This window comes from Ursus americanus, chromosome 3 (genome assembly GCF_024610735.1).
Source record: "Ursus americanus isolate L20-20 chromosome 3, mUrsAme1.1.p, whole genome shotgun sequence".
NCBI lineage: Eukaryota > Metazoa > Chordata > Mammalia > Carnivora > Ursidae > Ursus > Ursus americanus.
The window spans coordinates 32,468,683-32,489,976 of record NC_142129.1 but is presented as its reverse complement, the minus strand read 5'-3'; the positions used below and the strand labels follow the sequence as shown (position 1 = coordinate 32,489,976).

The 21,294-nt window shown below is 38.9% G+C and overlaps 1 protein-coding gene across 2 annotated transcripts in view; it reads left to right on the top strand.

The window, feature by feature from the left end:
* Window positions 1–21,294, top strand: part of MET (MET proto-oncogene, receptor tyrosine kinase) — a 110,823-nt gene that overhangs the window by 84,161 nt on the left and 5,368 nt on the right. For both annotated transcript variants that reach the window (XM_045792794.2, XM_045792793.2), the window contains 8 exons: window positions 2,737–2,883; window positions 4,483–4,639; window positions 4,823–4,963; window positions 7,859–8,089; window positions 10,453–10,533; window positions 12,628–12,809; window positions 15,408–15,517; window positions 16,714–16,879. In XM_045792794.2, coding sequence (XP_045648750.1) covers window positions 2,737–2,883; window positions 4,483–4,639; window positions 4,823–4,963; window positions 7,859–8,089; window positions 10,453–10,533; window positions 12,628–12,809; window positions 15,408–15,517; window positions 16,714–16,879 — 1,215 coding nt within the window. The remainder of the gene's footprint in view (window positions 1–2,736; window positions 2,884–4,482; window positions 4,640–4,822; window positions 4,964–7,858; window positions 8,090–10,452; window positions 10,534–12,627; window positions 12,810–15,407; window positions 15,518–16,713; window positions 16,880–21,294) is intronic.

Sequence of the window (21,294 nt, the reverse complement as noted above, 5' to 3'; positions counted from 1 at the left end):
AGTTTCTGCAAATGCCTATTAACATCCTGTGGAACTCAGTTTTGAAGGTTTCTGTGAAGGTTCTTTTGCCTAGTCTCTAAACCGAGGGACTCCTATCCTCTGGAAGAAGTATAAATCTCTCCCTCCTGACCCTGTCACCACAAACTCGCTGACTTTCTGCTTGCCAACCTCCCTGGACTGTTGCCTCCCTGGGTCCTCTCCCAACCTGCACCTCACTGCTCTAGCTGGCTTTCCCAGATTCAATCTTGTGGCCACCTGGATATATGAAATCTTGTAAGATCCCTCCTGCTATAATGCTATTTTTCAAATTCTACCTACTGCCTCCATCCATTATGTTCTGTAACCAGCTCAGACATGGGTGCCCAGGCCTGAATCCTAGCTAGAAACACTGTGTCACACCTGGCCAGAGTTGGAGATGAAAGGAATAAGGGACATCCTAACATAACACTTAGGAGTAATTAGTTTTCACTTTAGAAATATACTTATTTTAATATTACCGTGAAAAGAAAAGCCTCTTGTTCATCTTTATATTCTTAGTAACTAGAATAGAGTCTAACACACAGTGGATGGTAAGTAGATTTTGTATCAAATGGAATTTGATTTGCTTCAAGACTTAGTCCCTTTTTGAACCTTAGTTCTCAATGTGTAAAGCTGGAATGACAATAACACCTACCTCAGGGGAGCTGTCTTTACAAGATAAAATGAGATAATTATAATTCTAAATTGCTCTATTTGTGTAGGGGATTAAAGACCAGAAAGTCTTTTCTGTGCTGCTTTATTTAAAAGAGTATATTACCATTTTAATGACTGAAGAACTGAGCCAATTTGTATGTTCTTCTATTTAATAATAAATATTAAATAATAAAAAGTAAATGAAAAAAGTTCTAAGCATATGCATTTTTCCCCCCATAACTCCATAAAGATATGTTTATTTTAAATGACAAAGAGTACCCTATGTGTATTTTTATTTTTTTCTGACTCGGGTCCCTCTGCACACAGTAGTGGACGGCCAGTATCCCTTTTGGGACATCCTGGATGGTAGACTTTTAAAGCAATTACACGTACAAAGCTGATAGTAATTACTTGTATGTCACAATTTATTGTATGTTCTCAGCTAGGCACAACGAAAAGGAGTTCAAGGTTAGCTGAGTGGTCTGTTTTTGTTTTAGAGAAGCCTTTATGCAACATCCAAGGAGACCTGTGCCTAAACGAAGGAGTATTGGAAGTGCAAATGCAGTATGTTCATCCCCTCCCCCAGCCTTCGTTATCATCTAAGCAAGCAAGACACATTATAGTCATTCCCTCATAAATCAAGCCTTCAACTCTTTAATCTCTTTTCTTTGTCATTCCCTGAATTCCCTCCAATATGTGAGTGAGTGCCTTACCCCTCCCCAGACCTAACCAACAAGTCGTCATTTGAAGCCCCAAAGTGACCTGTTAGATTTATGTGCTTTTATGTTGAATTGCCCTGTGTGGCTGACCTGGTTCAGTGGCATACACATACTGCCTCTAGAAATACGTAGGAAATAGAAGGATAAGGTTTGTCTCTTTCCATTTTTTCTTAGACTCCAGATTCATGTTAGAAAGAAGTATTTTCTTCTAACTTCTCCCAGAATGATTTCTGACCTACCGATCTTTTGAAATCCATGTAAGACACTGTATATAAAAGCAGTTTGCCAAGTACTTAAAGATCACATAAAACAAGTAGCAGTACTATAGTTCTTACTGGCTGCTCTTTGTCCATAAGAAAAAGAGTAATATGTTTTGATATATCCTCCTTTTAACTTTTAATAAATAACTGTACTCATTAAGTCTTGATGTAAGAAGTTGTACCTACATTTTCACTTCTTTCCCAAGGCTAATTATTGGTTTCTTCAACAAAATGTTGATATTTCTTAAATTCCTAATAGTTACTTCAGTTAACTAAATATGTCAAGTTGCATAATTTTTTTAAATCCTCATGTAACTAAGTGTTCAAAATAATGTAATCATGCTCTCAAATTATAATGACTGTCATACAGCATCTTGCAGGAATTTCTGTAAGATTGAATTTATTTATGTGTAGGATTTAGCTGTGCAGGAAGGATGAAAAGAAACTGCCCAACTCAAACGCAAAAGGAATATATTAACATAGATCAATTAGTTCAGAATCTCTGGAGATGGGACCCAGGCATCAGTATTTTGTAAAGCTCTCAATGTGATTCTGAAAGTAAAGACAAGGTTCAGTGTCACTGCATGAGGCAGTGTTAGTGCAACAACTGAATCTCTAAGTTATTTCCTTTTTTGCCAACCACTGATACCCCCTAAAGACATTAATAAGGTGATTATGGGTAAGAGGTCATTGGATGAAAGGGTGTGGAACAAAAATCTCTCCTTTGCTCTAAAATCCAATTTGATAGAAAAGATATAAGGGCGCCGCCTGGCTGGTTTAGTCTGTAGAGCACGCAACTCTTGATCTCGGGATTGTAAATTTGAGCCCCACATTGGGTGTAGAGATTACTTATGAATAAAATCTTTAAAAAAATTATAAAAATCTATATGTTGTGAATCCTAATTAGTGCCCCAAAATGGTCATGCTCTCTTGCAACTATCCAAATTCCCACAAAAGTGAGTATCGTAAAATCATCTGCCTTGGCAAACAACATGGCCTATGTTTGCAGTGTATTTATGTTCTTTCACAATTGTTAGCATTCCTGCAAAACTGTGAAGTGCTAACAACCTCTTTTTTTCTTTCAGGGAAATGATATTGACCCTGAAGCAGTTAAAGGTGAAGTGTTAAAAGTTGGAAATAAGAGCTGTGAGACTATATACTCAGATTCTGAAGCCGTTTTATGCAAGGTCCCCAATGACCTGCTGAGATTGAACAACGAGCTAAATATAGAGGTGGGATTCCTGCATTTCTCTCATGATGTAAATAAAGATGCCAGTGTAATTATGTCACTTGCAGGCTTAAAATAAATCATTAAAGCTCATTTGTGTGTTGGCTTTGGCTCATCAGCTCAGCCTCGATTCTTCGTTGTTATTTTAGAATTATTGAGTTTTTGTTGCACTGTCTCCTTCCCAAGCTTCAGAGGGTGGATCTCAAAAGTCCTCCTAGCCACACTCCCTCTCCATCATGCCCCACTTTTGCCAAAATTTACTGTAACTCTCAGAAGGGATAAGGGCACATCCCAGAGTGCCCCTCCCCCCACCTCTTAGCACCAGGAGGCCAGAGCCAACAAACTGCTGCTCTCCACAGTGACCTCAAATGCATGGACAAAGTAAAATAAGAATTAAACTATTGTATAATAACTTCTTTCATGTTGCACCATACAACTCACACATTTAAAGTGCACAGTTCAGTGGTTTTGGGTATATTACCTTATTAATTTTTTAAATTGTGGCAAAATACATGTATCATAAAATTTGACATTTTAACTATTTTTCAGTGTACAATTCAGTGACATTAATTACATTCACAATATTGCGCAACCATCACCACTACTTCCAAAACTTTTTCATCACCCCAAACAGAAACCCTAGAACCATTAAGCCATACTGTCATATTCCCTCCTCTTCCCCAGCCCCAGGTAACCTCTAATCTATGTTTTGTCTTTATGAATTTGCCTATTCTAAATATTTCATATAAATGGAATCATACAATATTTGTCCATGTGTGTTTGGCTTATTTTACTTAACATGTTTTCACGTTCATACGTGTTCTAGTATGTGTCAGGACTTCATTATTTTTAAGGCTAAGTAGTATTCCATCATATAGATATACCACATTTTGTTTATTGACGAATGAGTGAATTTTAAAGGTTCCTGAAGTCTTCTAAAAAGTTATAAAATGGAGGGGGGGAGAGTTATGAAATGGGAAAGTACAAAAATATTATAAAATTTGAGGCTGAATCATGCTATCAGAGTTTGAATTCAAAAGGACCATAAATCCTTAAAAATCATACCATGTGAAAGCCAGAAGGATCCTCAAAGATTTCTTCTATGTCTCAAAAGTGGAATAAAAATATTTTGCAACTTTATTATTCCACATGATTATTTACCTCTTATGGGAAGTCTTCTCTGCCCTCTACCCAACCCTTCAAGCTAGAGTGACTATCTCATTATTTGTTTCTTACTGATTATTCACACTTCTAAGGTATATTTCATATTGTGATATCACTTATTTATGTGTTTATCTCTCTTTCTGTAATTTAGTTCGTCAAGATCAAAAACTGGTTTTTATTTATCTTTTTATCCCTAATACCTAGTTACAAGTACAATAGCTAAGTATCATATAAATACTTTAGGGATCAGTAACCCCTAATTATTTGAACACTGAAACAGAATTGAGGAATACCTTATTGCTCTGAAGGCAGTAATATCCCTTCTAGAACATTAATAACCAGCTGATACTTTGGGTCCAAGGAGAGTGATTCAACCTGTGTAGTATATTTTGTATGTATCATGGCTAAATTCTGACTTTTCTGTATTTGTCATTTTTAGTGGAAGCAAGCAGTTTCTTCAACCGTCCTTGGAAAAGTAATTGTTCAACCAGATCAGAACTTCACAGGATTGATTGTTGGTGTTATCTCAATATCATTAATACTCTTATTATTACTTGGGCTTTTCCTGTGGCTGAAAAGGAGAAAGCAAATTAAAGGTGCATTTTTTTGTTGTTGTTACTATTTGCTTTAAGAAGTTACCTGAAGTCATTACAGTTTAAAATTGCCATCGATTCATGTGTGTTGTTTTATATGCAATCCACAAACCCATGAGTTCAAGGTCTACTGGGACCCATGATAGCCAAGTCTTTAACAAGCTCTTTCTCTCTCTCTGTTTTAAGATCTGGGCAGTGAATTAGTTCGCTATGATGCAAGAGTACACACTCCTCATTTGGATAGGCTTGTAAGTGCCCGAAGTGTAAGCCCAACTACAGAAATGGTTTCAAATGAATCTGTAGACTACCGAGCTACTTTTCCAGAAGGTATATTTCAGTTTATCATTCTAAGAAATACCTATATATACACCTCGGTGGGTTGTGGCTTTGTTGTTTATTTTTGGTTTTGCCTTTATATTTTTATAAAAATAAAAAAGAAGTATTTACGTCTTCTTTGACCGAAGAAGTATTTAATTTGACACAGAATTATATGGCTCTTATTTTTAAATGGACTCATTTACATATTACGTTAGATCTTTAGAGTCTTTAAGTTTTCTTCTCACAAAAATGTTAATTTTAAAATCCTTTGAGCAAAGGTAAGGTCTTTATCATCTGAGTTCAATGCTAAGAAATTGTGAAGCTCTCTTTAACAACCCAGGAAGAATGAAGATACAAAACTTATATTTGTTTAAAAATAAGTGGGCACTGATACTTTTTTTTTTACCTGTTAATCCTCAAACATTTAAATTATACCTTTAGTATCCCTTTAAAGGATTCTCAGTGAGCTGTGAGTACACAGCCTTTTTACCTGCCAACATTCCAGGACTTGAATATATTCTGCGTCTTATCCAATAAAAACCTTCAATTATGCCATTTAAAAAGGAGTGGTTAGCACCATCTGCTTTGCAAAACACTAGGCCTAATAATGGTCAGGTTAACCAGAGAATTTCACATTGTTTTATTTAAAATCTCCTGGTAAAAGCAAAATGTCTGTATTGTATCTGCTTCATTATCTTTAGAAGTTCCAGGACGTGAGTCAAGTACAAGCACTTCCCTGGTTGAATATTTACCATTGGACAAATAAAATGAGTCACAGATGGTTGAGGATACTGGAAAACTAGAAATTGCTCATCAAAACAAGTACAAGAGCAATAAGGCACTTAATATTTTAACTTTTCAACCCTCACTGCCTCTTATTTTTTGAAGCATATGTTTGTTCTATAGAGATACATGTAAATATTGTCTTTGCCCACATGACTCTGTTTGCCTTTGAAAATCCATGCCCTTAACAACATGAACAAATCAAACCCAGTTTATAGCTTTGAAATTTACATCTATTAGTATTTTATATTCACACTTAATAGCTCTAATCTGAGATCATTATAATTCACAAGTAATTTTTTTAAAGCTAATTTAATCCTTCAACCTTGTTACTGAACAAACCTCTTTCATCATTGCTAAGAAGCTTGAGTTTTATTGTCTTTCCTACATTGAACCTGAACCTTCAAGACATAGAAAAGTAAAATAGACAAAAGAAGGTCATCCAGAGAGGAGAATGAGGGAACACACAGCGAGCATCTAATGAAGAGGCAGCTTCGCAGCTTTCCTCTCTATGTCTGGTGGGAGACAGCCTCCCGATCAGTCTCATGCAGACCCAGAATTCTCTGTGGCATTACAACAGAATTTCACATCAATGGTTTAAATTAGGGTTTGCATGTGTTTGAACTTAGCCTAAGGGCCAGTAGAATTTCTATGCCAGAGGACTTTTTTCCTGTATCTCACCAAGGATTTCCTTCAGTCTCCACACCCTGAGAATTTAGAACTCTGATCTCCACGTGCAAAGGTTTGGAAAGTAAAGGCGAAGGAACTGAGCTCAGAGAGGCTTATTTGCATTTCTTTCCCTTGGGGACATTTTGAAAACCCTGACTCTGGGATTAAAGGAACCTGGCACCCAGCTGGGCTTCTTTCTTCCCGGGCCCATCCAACATTTCAGGTACTCACCTGAGGTTCTACACCCTTCCTTTAAGGATGTATCTGTCTTATTTCCATCTAGTTACTGTAACTATAAGTGACCCCAAAGCTTTTGTGGAACCAATGTTGAGATTTACTGCTTTAGCCAAATTGATATTAACCAAACTGTCCACTATGGAAAATACTGAAAATGCTTAAACAGGGTTAGGAATAGTCAAAGTACCATCAAATTTCTTTTTATGCCCCTCTCTCAAGCTCTGATTTTCCTGGTCATTTTCAAAAAAGCTGTATTAATGCCAGCGGGGACCTTCCTAAACCCTCTCACCTCTCCCCATGTTATATACTAATATATTTCAACACCCTGCCTAGTTATCTTCATATCAGTTGCAGATATGATCCCCTCTCCTTGACATGTTTGGATTCCCAGTGGAAAGAGCAAAGGAACTGGTGGCTTCTCTGCCCTGTTTCTCACTAAGAAATTTATCTTCAGCTCCACAATTTCTTATGAAAAAGCATCACCTTGCAGTAGAGAACCTTGCCTGAGGCTCTTATAGAGCTTTGGTGGTAAAGATCAACTTAGAAGGAATGCTGATCCCTTTCCATAAGTGCCCTCAACTAAGCAGTGGGGATGGCACACTAACCCAATTCTAGCCTTCTCTGAACAGTGATCCCATTATATCTGCCATCATTACCACATAGGAGAGAATTTACTACTAACGTGAAAAACCTTCAATTCTGAAAATTTAACCATTATATATTTCTAATTTCATTATGCTATACTTTTCCTTGGCCAGGAATCTGTATAGATGTTGAGCAATACTAATTAATTCCATTAATAAACACTAGTCTCTCAAAAGCAAACTACTTTTGCTGCTTCCCAATCTTAAGAATACAGTATATTAAAAAAATAAACCTCCAGCATGGCTTTTTGCTATATATGAAAAGAGAAATGTCTAAGGAAAGAGACTAAACAAGTTTTCAAAGTTAGTGCTTAGTTTATTTTAAAGAAAATTTATAAACATTTTGTTCCAATTCTTGTATATGTAAGGCAGTATCTTTTCCCGAATTATCATTAATTTTATTAAATCAATTCCTTTGTAAAGGCTCTTTCTAGCCTCATTCAACGACAAAACTACCATTTCTTAAGTTATAAAATCCAGACTTCATTATTAATTTAATTTTTTGCCCTGTTGTGCTCTCCCCTAAGTGAAGTTTCGCTTTGTTTTCTAATAATTTTGCTTTATCTTGCAGACCAGTTTCCTAACTCATCTCAGAATGGATCATGCAGACAAGTTCAGTATCCTCTGACAGACCTGTCCCCCATGCTTACCAGTGGGGACTCTGATATATCCAGTCCATTACTGCAAAATACTGTCCACATTGACCTCAGTGCTCTAAATCCAGAGCTGGTCCAGGCAGTCCAGCACGTAGTGATTGGGCCGAGTAGCCTAATTGTGCATTTCAATGAAGTCATAGGAAGAGGTAAGTATTTCCACTCGGCTTTTTGTTAAATACAATTTTCCAGTAAGCATTTTATCTTCTGCTTTTGCAGATTAGGAGCTTAGACAATGGTGAAAGCAACTGACAGAGCAGTGATAACAAGTGCACTTGATTTCTGTTCTGCAGAAATAGGGCCCTACAAATCATATCCATGGGGATTTGCCCCTGTGCAGGGAGGCAATTTGATAATCTCCTAAACATATGAAAAATAAATCACATTCTTTACCTTTTTCATAATGGCAACTCTAGTGTCTTGGAAGGTGCAGTTTACTTCTTTATGAAAATCATTAAGTTCCAATATTTTTACTCATATCTACCTCTAGTCTTTCTTTACCCTGAAAACAGCGACTAACTCTGTGAAGTCCTGGTTTATAGCAGGTTGTACACTGCTGGACAGCATCAAAAGATGGAATTTATAGCATTCCCCTGATCTGAAGCAACATATATCATCTCTACAATGCACTCCAATTTCTTTATACAAAGAGGATGGGTATTTGTAATAAGCCAGCCAGAACAGCAATAACAGCTTGCATACACAGTGTTTGAGGAAATATTTAGCAGGAAAAGAAAGCAACCAGAAGCCAGGAAATGAACCGCACTCTTCTCTTTTTTTCTAAAAAGCTTTTGCCGTTGATACTGAATGGCCTCTGATCCCTTTTATTCTATATGTGCTGCAAAAGGTAGCAGGCATCTGCCAGCATGATGCAGAGAAGCTGATGGGACAATTTCCCTTGTATGAACACAAGGCTTTCCCATTTTCCTGTGATAGCATCCACACATTCTTCTATAGCAGATTCCAGATTTTAATCCTTAGCATGTCCCCCTTCCTGGATAGTAGCTACACTATTAACAAACCTGTTTTACATCAGAATAATATATAGTTCTAGTGCTAGCCTATAAATCCCAGACATTGCCCCAGTTTTAGAATTTGTGGCCTCACCAATTATGTCCTAATTCTATACATTGTAAAATTAGAATTTTTAATTTTCATCAGGAAAGGTGCTAAAATGGCAGTTACTTCTCTTAGGAAGTAGTAACCATTAATGATTCTTTAAATATTAAGTATTATTTACTTATATGTTTTTCCCAGTAGAAAATGAGCCCTCAGGAGCATAGGTTTTATTTTATTCATCTTTACATTACAAAAGGGTAAGCTAATGCCTGACACTCACATATTAGGAACTCAGGGAATCTTGGCTGGATGGATGAATTAATTAAAGAGTGACTTACACAGCTATCAGACGTTTGGTACCTCTGGGGAAAATTACTGCCACTGGATGAAAGGCTACCATTGGAAAGTGATGTGGCTAAAGCCAGAGAGAACGAGATGAAATGACTCAGAGTGAATTTGCTTCATTTGGACGGTTGGCTTTCAGTTTCTGCCAACCTGGATTACGTATTAACCGGTGACTAATGGGGGAAATCCTTATTCTATAATGCTAATCTTATTCCTAATGGTAACATTTTTATTTCAGTTTAGTTTACTGGAATATAGGGAGAGTCTTTTATTACATTTCTTCATGTAATAAAATTTTATTTTCACATTTAAAAGACTTTATCTGATCCTTAAAAATAATAAATTTCTTTTTTTAAAGACTTATTTATTAAGGGGCACCTGGGTGGCTCAGTCGTTAAGCATCTGCCTTCGGCTCAGGGCATGATCCCAGCGTTCTCGGATCGAGCCCCACATCAGGCTCCTCCACTGGGAGCCTGCTTCTTCCTCTCCCACTCCTCCTGCCTGTGTTCCCTCTCTCGCTGGCTGTCTCTCTCTCTGTCAAATAAATAAATAAAATCTTAAAAAAAAAAAAAAGACTTATTTATTTAATTAAGAGAAAGAGCATGCAAGTGCGCACAGTGGGGAGGCGCAGAGGGAGAGAGAGAACCTTAAGCAAATTCTGCGGTCAGCACAGAGCCCAGTGCAGGGCTCAGTCTCATGACCCTGAGATTACGACCTGAGCTGAAACCAAGAGTCGGATGCTTAACCAACTGAGCCACCCAGGCGCCCCCAAAATAATAAATTTATTTTATGAGGCAGGTGTTACTCCCGTGTTCAGTGACCACTGTGGTTGAATATTTGGCTGTATTAGCCTTCAATAACAGTTGCATCACCTAAATTTTCTTACCATGTATTAAATAATCATATTGCTTATATCTTAGGGTGAAATACCTTACATCTACATATTTTACAAACACACACACGGTGGTACTATTAATTAAAAGTATAAGAAACAATGCATTTTTTTGCCATGTGGGAAAAAGAAGGAAATAAAGATCATGAAGGGCCCTGCAAGTGCTCTTGCCTAATTAAAAGTAATGTAACACTAACCAAATTCCCTTTCATGTAGGACATTTTGGGTGCGTATACCATGGGACTTTGCTGGACAATGATGACAAGAAAATTCACTGTGCTGTGAAATCTTTGAATCGTAAGTGATATTTTATTTAACAGTGGAGTACACTTTCATGGTTTACTAACCAATAAATAGTTCACAATAAAATGTTGATTTATACTTTCCCTTGTGGAATAATCAGCTACTGCTGGAATTAGGGATCTAACCCTGAAAATTTGCTTGGTCTAAATTCTTACTGAAGTATTCCCTCAGAAATGATTTCTCAGAGCCCTCATAAATAAGAGTTTGAAGAAATGATGCTCTTGGATGAACTGAGTGTCATTTAACTGTGTTTGGCTTATAATATTTGTTTTGCAAGTAACATTTATGGAAACTATTGGAAGCATGTTGGCACATACAGTAGTAATGACTCATTTTACCCAAAGGAATTACTATAATTATTTTTTTACCACAACTTTCATTAAAAAGACTTAAAAATAAAATAAGACAAATAGAAAAATATGCTGGCAGAAACTGGAAAATTGTAAGTGTGGCAATATCTATCTCATTTATCTGCATTTTGGGGGGAAATAAGGTAGTCTATGTAAATTAACATCCTAAACAAGTGATACTTACCCCCTTTTAATGCTAGAATTTTTTTTATTTTAGATGTTATTGAGAAAATATTTGTTAAATGGAAAGTATACTCTGTTTAAGAAACAGGGAATGCTTCCAGATACTAGCTAAGATTATTGATGACCTGGAGCCATAATTAAGGCATAGATCTTGCACAACCCAATGTGCGCCTCAGGCTAGAGTTTTCCTGGCTCTGCCTTTGCTGACAGGTCTCACACGTCAAGCCAGTGTGCTTGCCTTTTCTACCCATATTGCTACATTTCTATTTTTTTTTTTTTAAGATTTTATTTATTTATTTGACAGAGATAGAGACAGCCAGCAAGAGAGGGAACACAAGCAGGGGGAGTGGGAGAGGAAGAAGCAGGCTCCCAGCAGAAGAGCCTGATGTGGGGCTCGATCCCATAACGCCAGGATAAGCCCTGGGCCGAAGGCAGACGCTTAACCGCTGTGCCACCCAGGCGCCCCTTTTTTTTTTTTTTAAAGGTTTTATTTACATTTCTGCTTAGAATTTGCAGTAGCCTGAAAAGTATTAACCAACTATATTACAAATTTATATCAGAATTAATAAACTGTTAATGCACAAGTGAAAGGTTTTCTTCCAAGATATGTTATTGCCAGAAGTATTTCAACCTTTTTTATGTAAGTACCCATGCTGAGCAGTGTTCTATATGGTTGATTTTGTTGGAAGTCTGACCACAATGTAATTAAAGGGACAGTTTATTTGAAACCTAACTACAAACTGTAAAGAATTAAGAATGATTGTCAGTAAATCTGCCTCACAAGATGGCACCACTGCTCATTGTACTCAAAGCAATCCTAACAGCGAGAAATCTTTGTCCCTGGTGTGCATTAATCTCTGTTCCACCCACATAATCTCTGTTCCATCTACGTGAGGACTTCCAGGTCTCAGAATGCATTGCATCGTAAAAAAATAAAATAAAATATATCATCACCGACACTGGTACTAGTCAGATTAATAAATTAAAGGTCATTAACCTTTAATCAACACTGACTAGTGTCAGACCCTCAGGAGTTCTATCTGGACATGATTAGAAACTGTTATACGAGAATAGTCTACTTAGATACCATATGACAACAGTTGGTCCTCAAACCCTCCTATTCCAGGAATCAGAAAACTATGGCCCAATGACCTGTTTCATAGGTAATTGTGGCTGCTTTTGCACTCAATGGCAGAATTGAGTATTTGCAACAGAGGCCATATGGCCCACAAAGCCAAAAAATATTTACTATCCAGCCCTTTATAGAAGTTTGCCAACCCCTGCCCTAGACAGTCACTACAGAAATGGACTGGCCTCCTTCCCTCTCCTTTTTCTGTTTTAGACAAACTAACTGCTAGAATTTGGAGATGACTTGAAAGCACATTACAGGGTGACATCATTTACTCAAATGTATTATAAAAACCACTCTGAGAATGGGGTGTCAGGACAAGATTCAGCCGTGTGGTTTTACATTCCATAACTCTCCCTATCTGAACTTGACAAAGTATTTATTGGTCCATAATGAAGTTAATGTCTCCACTGCTGGATTTCTCAGGAATCACTGACATAGGAGAAGTTTCCCAGTTTCTGACCGAGGGAATCATCATGAAAGATTTTAGTCATCCAAATGTTCTCTCACTCTTGGGAATCTGCCTTCGAAGTGAGGGGTCTCCGCTGGTAGTCCTACCATACATGAAACATGGAGATCTTCGAAATTTCATTAGGAATGAGACTCATGTAAGTATATTACCAAGCTTATTCACTGGTAAACTAGCTGTCAGCCAGCCAGTCTTCCAAAATGTTCCTGTTTTGAACCTTTTTTAAAAGCAATTATTTAAAGAAGCACCTGTAAAATGTTTGCACCATTCAGATATATAGAGCCTGATTCCATTCACTTGCATCTCAAGATCCCCTATCCTGCTGGAAAGATAGTGGTACCTAGAAGGGTTTCCTGGGGCAGTGATTCTTACCCGTCCTGCAAGCTGCCTTGATCTACCATCCCTCCGATAGGTATATTTAATCATCTTTGAGTGCCTACCATGTGCCGGAAACAGCAAAGCGCAGAGGCAGAATGAGCTTCAGCCCACATGGAGTTTTACCTCTAGAAGGCAAAACGTTGAAGAATTAATTACAAATGAGTCCCTTAGTATTCTTCAAACTTACCACCCACTCTCCTAACTCAGGACCTGTGCATTTGCTCTTCCATCTGCCTTTCCCCAACATAGCCACATATGTCAATTCTCATCAGCTTCAGCTTTTTGCCCTAATGTTTCTCAAATGAGTAAAATCATATGGTATTTATCTTTCTCTAACTTATTTCACTTAGCATAATATACTCTAACTCTATCCATGTAATGCAAATGGCAAGATTTTATTCTTTTAGATGGCTGAGTAATATTCCAGTGTGTGTGTGTGTGTGTGTGTGTGTGTGTGTGTGTGTGTGTGTATACCACTTCTTTATCCATTCACCAGTAGATGGATGTTTGGCTCTCTCCATGATTTGGCTATTGTTGATAGTGCTGCTATAAACATTGGGGTGCATGTGCCCCTTCAAATCAGTATTTTTGTATCTTTTGGATAAATACCTAGTATTGCAATTGCTTGGTCATAGGGTAGTTCTATTTTTAACTTTCTGAGGGATCTCCATACTGTTTTTCAGAATGGCTGCAGCAGTTTGCATTCCCCCCAACAGTGTAAGAGGTTCCCCTTTCTCCGCATCCTCACCAACATCTGTTGTTTCCAGTATTATTAATTTTAGCTGTTCCAACAGGTGTGAGGTGGGATCTCAGTGTAGTTTTGATTTGTGTTTCCCTGATGATGAGTGATGTTGAGCAGAGCATATTCTCATATGTCTGTTAGCCATTTGTATGTCTTCTCTGGAAAAAAATGTCTATTCATGGCTTCTGCCCATTTCTTGATTAGTTATTTTTGGGATGTTGAGTTTGGTAAGTTCTTTATAGATTTTGGATACTAGCCCTGTATCCGATATGTCATTTGCAAATATCTTCCCCCATTCCGTTGGTTGCCTTTTAGTTTTGTTGATTGATTCCTTTGCTGAGCAGAAGCTTTTTATCTTGATGAAATCCCAGTAGTTCATTTTTGCTTTTGTTTCCCTTGCCTCCAGAGACTTATCAGTAAGAAGCTGCTCCAGCCAAAGTCAAAGAGGTTGCTGCCTATGTTCTCATCTAGGATTTTGATGGTTTCCTGTCTCATATTTAGGCCTTTCATCCATTTTGAATTTATTTTTGTGTATGCTATAAGAAAGTGGTCCAGTTTCATTCTTCTGCATGTAGCTGTCCAGTTTTCCCAGCACCGTTTGTTGGAGACTGTCTTTTTTCCATTGGGTATTCTTTCCTGCTTCGTCGGAGATTGGTTGACCGTATAGCTGTGGGTCCGTTTCTGAGTTTTCTATTCTGTCCCATTGACCCATGTGTCTGTTTTTGTGCCAGTGCCATACTGTCTTGATGACTACAGCTTTGTAATACGGCTTGAAATCCAGAATCATGATGCCTTCTGCTTTGCTTTTCTTTTTCAAAATTACTTTGGCAATTTGGGGTCTTTTGTGGTTCCATACAAATTTTAGGTTAACCATGTATTTCTAATGCTCTGACTTCTGGTTCTTTGCTGACCTTGGAGGGACTGCCCTTCCCAGAACTAGCAAATTCCCAGAGATAGTAAACAACTTAACCTCTTTCTTTCACAAGCAAACCAACCAATTCAGAGCCTGTACCCCAATCACCTCCTTTAAAGAATTCTCACACTCTGAGACACTATCCACCTGCTGTAATCACTTCAGGGCCAGGTACCAGACAACTGCAGATAGTCCCTGCACCCCAGAACCTCCTGAAATTATTCAAACTAGCCAATCCTACATCTGCTTACCCTGCCTCAGAAACCACAAAACAAGCTCTTGCCTATGTTTTCCCCTTGCTCCCTCTCCCTCCTAGACCAACCCTGGTGCTTCCCTGTGTGGCCTTGCCTGGCATGACATGCCCCCTCCCCTTGGGAATTGTGAGTAACTAGCTATTTTTCAATGGCAGTGGCCTTCCATCTGTTGGCGCCACCATACTAGAATAATTTTAAAATACTTCTATTTCCCCATCTGGAAAATGGAATCCACCCTACAGAAGTGTGTGAGGATTAACCAAAATTCACAAAAGCATCTAGCCTGGTGCTTTGCAAATAATAAATACCTAATAAATGATTGCTGTCATCAACAAGGCACAAGTTACTGTTTGAAGCAAGATAATTCTTATAAACATTTCAGAATTCTGAGATCATAGCTAGATCATTGGATGCTTAGCTTAATGCGTTTTCAATTCTCTTTGATTGCAGAACCCAACTGTAAAAGATCTTATTGGCTTTGGTCTTCAAGTAGCCAAAGGCATGAAATATCTTGCAAGCAAAAAGTTTGTCCACAGAGACTTGGCTGCAAGAAACTGTATGTAAGTATAAGAATCTCTGTGCCCACAGTCCAAATTAAGTGACAAAGAGGAATCTGTTTCTCGCTGTTGAAGACTAGTGAGGATGTTTTCTCTTCTTATGCAAAAGTCCTTTATTTCCTTTACGGTTTTAAATCGATCTGTAAGCACTGGGGAGGTAGGCGGGACTTTCAGGCTTTATCAAATGGAGAGTTTTAAAGAAATTCTCCAGAGGGGGTCTTAAACAGCTGTTGTGTGCTTTTGCTTTTCTTTTCACTTCCCACCAGTAGCCCCCAATGTTGTGGTTTCACACTGCATTAGTGTTTGGGAGGGAGAATTTGATCTTCAGCATTTTACAGTGAAAAGGAGAGGGCTGGTAACACAAATACCAACATATTGCTACTTCCTAAGACTGGATTTGAAGTCAGCCTGCAGAAGCCCTACCAAAAATGGTATTTGGGAATGAATATACAAAGAGCTTTATTTGTGTCTGGCTGCCTGGGCTGTATAATTCAACAGTCAACAGTTTGTAATGGATTCAGTGCTTTCCTCACATAGCACTGATTCATGACTTATGGTATGTGTGAATGAGAGAGCTGTGCTATTAATTTCCTACCTTGGTTTTGGTCAATGTAACAACATAAAAGCCAGCTTAAACAAAGGATACTTAGCCTCAGATAGCGGAAATTGATTTTTGTTAAGCCTTGCTGTTTTTGTTAGAGGCTTTACTGTGCATCCTATTTCTCTGTTACCTCACTGGTGGGAAAAATGAGTTTTATGTAATACCTATCCCATTTGAGAAAGAAAAGGTAGAATAACAGTCCTCTGTCATAGCTCCCTGCTAAAGCTGAGTATTACTAGTAAAATAACAATTGGAGACCTGTGATTGCTTGGGGTAGTCAGTTGGCATACTCGACTTAGCAACAAAGGAAAGCTGGGAGGGGAAACAACCTTATTACCATTAAAGCAAAAGGGATTTTCTTATGCCACATCATTCATTGATCTCTTTCCTTGGCCTGTTGAATCTATAATATATGTCGAGCATTTTTATTCAAGAATTCCATTGTAATTTAGCGTTAGTCAGTAGAGGCCAGATGAAGCCCACTCTGCGGAAGTTATGGATTTCAAATACGAAGTCCTTGTTCTGAGTTACAGATACTCAGCATCACTGTAAAGTATTCTGTCTCAGCCACCAGTAATAATTTTTGTCCTTTCCATAGGCTGGATGAAAAATTCACTGTCAAGGTTGCTGATTTTGGTCTTGCCAGAGACATGTATGATAAAGAATACTATAGTGTACACAACAAAACAGGTGCCAAGCTGCCCGTGAAGTGGATGGCTTTAGAAAGTCTGCAAACTCAGAAGTTTACCACCAAGTCAGATGTGGTAATGTACTGATCATCCCTGACCTTCTCCTCTTCTACTTTCTTACCCAACATTCTTAGTAGTTTTATGGCTATTTAATTTTTTCAAAAAAGGAAACCTTCAACACCAATAATTTCAGTTCTTCATAAGTATAAATGACCTTGATTTTCTAACCCATACCTTGTTTTCATAAATTCATTCAAAATGAATGTTATCAAAAACATTTGTCTAGCAGGGCACCATGCTAGGTCCTTAGGAAGCCCCAGGCTGAACCAGGCCTGAACTCTGTCCTTCAGCAACTTTGGCTCAGCAGAGAAGAGAAGGCATGTCTATCAATAATGGTCACACAGAGCAGACTGGAATTAGTCCAGCCACTCATCGCTCAAAGGCAGCTGAATTCCGCCTTGAGAAATCTGAAAGCTGTACCTGAGACAAGCCTAGCAGTGAGGGCATTATCCCTGCACTCAGCTAGAAACGTCCTTCTTGGTGCCTGGCTGGCTCAGTCGGTAGAGCATGTGACTCTTAATCTCAGGGTTGGGTGGTGAGTTCAAGCCTCATGTTGGGCATGAAGCCTGCTTTAAAAAAAAAAAAATCTAGAAATGTGCCTTTCTTGGGGCACCTGGGTGGTTCAGTCATTAAGTGTCTGCCTTCGGCTCAGGGCATGATCCCGGCATTCTGGGATCAAGCCCCGCATCAGGGTTCTCCGCTGGGAGCCTGCTTTTTCCTCTCCCATTCCCCCTGCTTGTGTTCCCTCTCTCGCTGGCGGCTGTCTCTCTCTGTCAAATAAATAAGTTAAATCTTTAAGAAAAAAAAAGAAAAGAAAAAGAAAGAAAGAAATGTGCCCTTCTTTATCTACAAAGGTCATCCTCTCCTAGAACAAGCTTCAAAAAGGTGTGCACTGAGTCCTGAGTGTGGGAGAGACCCTCACCTGGGCAGCCAGATTCCTTACTTCCCTTCTACCTGGTGGAGGAGGTGGTGCTTGGTATAGGCCTTAAAGGAGGATAGAGTGGGCAGTGAAATGAATACCAGTCCAGGTGAGGCAAAGGGGCAGGAACGTATGCATCTTTAAAGTTCTAAGGAAACAGTAAGCAGTGGGTGATTTGGCAAAAATAGAAGGCACAGAGGGAAGTTCTGAGGATAAACTGGGAAAACCATATTCATACTAGATCATAGAGGTTCTTGGAAAGCAAACTAGGGAGTCTGGAATTCCTTCTCTGGCCATGTAGAAACATTAAAATGTAATCAGATAACACTACAGTCTTTCTTTATTCTGTAAGGTGTTGTGAGAGGAGTAGATGCAGGAAGATGAACTTTGAGGTAGAACTTGAAATAATACAGAAACTGTAAAAGAGATGGAAGGAAAGGCATCTCAGAGGTAATAACAACAATATTTAACAAGAAGTTGAAAAGTCAAAGATGACCAAAGTTATATGCTAGTGTAATAACACATATGTGAAGCAAAGGAGTAAAAGTTGTTTGAGGAGGAGAAATACCAGTTGAGGCTTGAACATACTGAGTTTGACTTGGGGGTAAGACATCCAGGCAGAAAGGCCCATCAGGCATTTGAAAATGTGGATCTGCAGCTTGTACAACCTCATTAGTTATCTTATTCAACTCGGGCTGCCATAAGAAAATACCACAGACTGGGTGGCTTAAACAATAGACATTTATTTCTCACAGTTCTAGAGGCTGGAAGTGTGAGATCAGGGTGCCGTATGGTCGGGTTCTGACGAGAGCTCTCTTTCTGGCCTGCACCGTGTCCTCATGCAGGAGAAAGAGCAAGAGTAAGCTCCCGGGTGTCTCCTCTCATGAGGGCACCAGTGCCATCAGGACAGTTCCACCTTCATCTAAGTTAATTACCTCCCAGAGGCCCCACCTCCTAATACCACCACACTAGGAATTAGAATTTCAACATATGAATGGGGATAGAGGGTCCACAGTTCAGTCTATAGCAGAGGTCAAGACTCTAAAAAATAGACTTTTTAGAGTCCAAAAACAATTACTCAGGAGAACCTACACATAGGAAATGAGGGAGAAAAGCAGAGAGGTAGGAGACCTACTAGAAGAGGCTGTCATGAGAGCCAGAGGAAGAAAAAGTTTCAGGAAGAAATGGGGTATGGTCATCAGGGTCCACTGCTACACAGCATACAAAAACAGTGTTGAAAGCTGAGTGATTTGAATGATTTGGAGGTCTAGAGTGGACTGAGGAGCCTGGGTGTTGAATGGGAGAGAGAGTACTCACTCTATTTGCACATGGTAAGTACAGAGGACCGTGATGTGTAGAGGTAGAGAAACATGAATTTTCAGTCCTTGAAAATAACAACTGAAAAGGAAAAAAAATGTAAACTGGCGATATCAGCAAACAAGGTAGACAAAAAATAATATTAATGGAGGGCATAGACTTCAAAAGAGAAAGGGTTGGCAGCTATTCAGAGATGACGGGACAGAGATCTGAGTGTGGCATTGGGAAGCGAGAAGTCATCTACCCTCCTCCCTGTGAGTCAGCAGGTTTCAAAGACACTGTGGTCTTCGAGTGAAAGCAGAGTTTCAGTTCCTGAGGAAGTAGGGGAGACATTAAAGACGAGGTTGAGAGTGACTAGGAGTTTGTTTTTAATAAATGTGTTACAGAACATGGTGGAGGGATGGGACTTTGGGGTGAATAAGATTAATAAGAGGATGTAATAGTACATGCTAGAGCATAATGCCTGGGATTTTGATCCTGAAAGAAATGAAAGAAATGAGTGCTATAAAGGTAGGCTGGGAACATGTTAGTGATGATGGCAGGTGAAGGCATAAGGTAGGGAGAATTAACCTGTCCTCAAAGACCATATATTCCATCCAGATTGTTAGTCTGCCATTAAGAACCAGACCAACCCTTACAACTCAATAAGACAAAGTAACTCAATTTTTTTAAATAGACAAAAGATGTGAATAGACCTTTTACCAAAGAGATGTGTGAATAGCTAGCAATAAGCACATGGGAACATATGTCCACACAAAGACTTGTACAGAAATGTTCACAGTAGTATTATTCATAATAGGAAAAAAACCAGGAGCAATCCTAATGTCCATCAACTGGTGAATGGATAAGCAAAACATTTCCATACAATGGAATAATAGCATTCAGCACTATAAAGGAATTGCTTGCTAATGCCTGCTGCAACATGGATAAACCTCAAAAATATTAGGTCCAGCAGAAGAAGACAGACTCAAAAGATTGTATAGTGAATGATTCAATTTATATGAAATTTCTAGAAAAAGGCAAAGCTAGAGACACAAAATATAGATCAGTGGTTGCCTGTGACTGAGGGCAGAAGCAAAGATTGACTACAGAGAGGCATGGGGAAATTTCTGGGGTGTTGGAAGTGATCTGAAAACTGAATTGTGAGGGGCGCCTGGGTGGCTCAGTCGTTAAGCGTCTGCCTTCAGCTCAGATCATGATCCCAGCATTCTGGGATCGAGCCCCGCATCGGGCTCCCTGCTAAGCGGGAAGCCTGCTTCTCCCTCTCCCACTCCCCCTGCTTGTGTTCCCTCTCTCGCTGCCTTTCTCTCTGTCAAATAAATAAATAATCTTAAATAAAAAAATAAATAAAAATAAAAAAATAAAAAACTGAATTGTGGGGCTGCTTTGCTGGCTCTGTCAGTTAAGCAGCCAACTCTTGATTTCCACTCAGGTCATGATCTCAGGGTCATGAGATCCAGCCCTGCCTCTGGCTCCATGCTCAGCGGGGAGCCTGTTTGAGGTTCTCTCCCTCTCCCTCTGCCCCTCCCCCTGCTTGTGTGGTCTCTCTCGCTCTCTCAAATAAATAAATAAACCTTTTTTAAAAAGTGAATTGTGACTATCCCTGCACAAATACACTAAATATCACTGACTCACACTAAAAAATGTCGAGTTTTATGATACATAAATTATCTCAGCAAAGCTTTTAAAACAAAACAAAGCAAAGAACCTGATGAATCTTGAACGTGCAAGGCAAGAGTTGGGATTCTGAGCTTTTCGACAACCCCACACACACATTACACACAGCACGGAAGCCAACACTTCTCAGACAGCAACTGTCACTCAGATACTTGACTAGAAATTTACGTAGGCTTCTGTAGATACGAAGTGCTATGTCTCTCTCCCTCTTGCTGAAAGATACTGTGTTGTGCTACATAAAGGGTGAACATGCTCAAATCTGGCTGTCTCCATTCCTTGCTCACCTTAGCTGTGTCCCTTTCTATCGCTTTTTATGGCTTTTAATGGCCTTTCCTGTCTAATAACTGCTTTGATCTTCACCTTTGATAAAGTTAGGCAGAGATTCTTCAGATGAGCTCACTGCTGGTGCTCAGATATTCAGAAGAGCTGGGCCATGCACACAGAGCTCTCCTGTCTAGGAACTAAATCCGACTTCTTTCCATCATTCCTAATGCACAGGCATTGTGAACCTACCTCT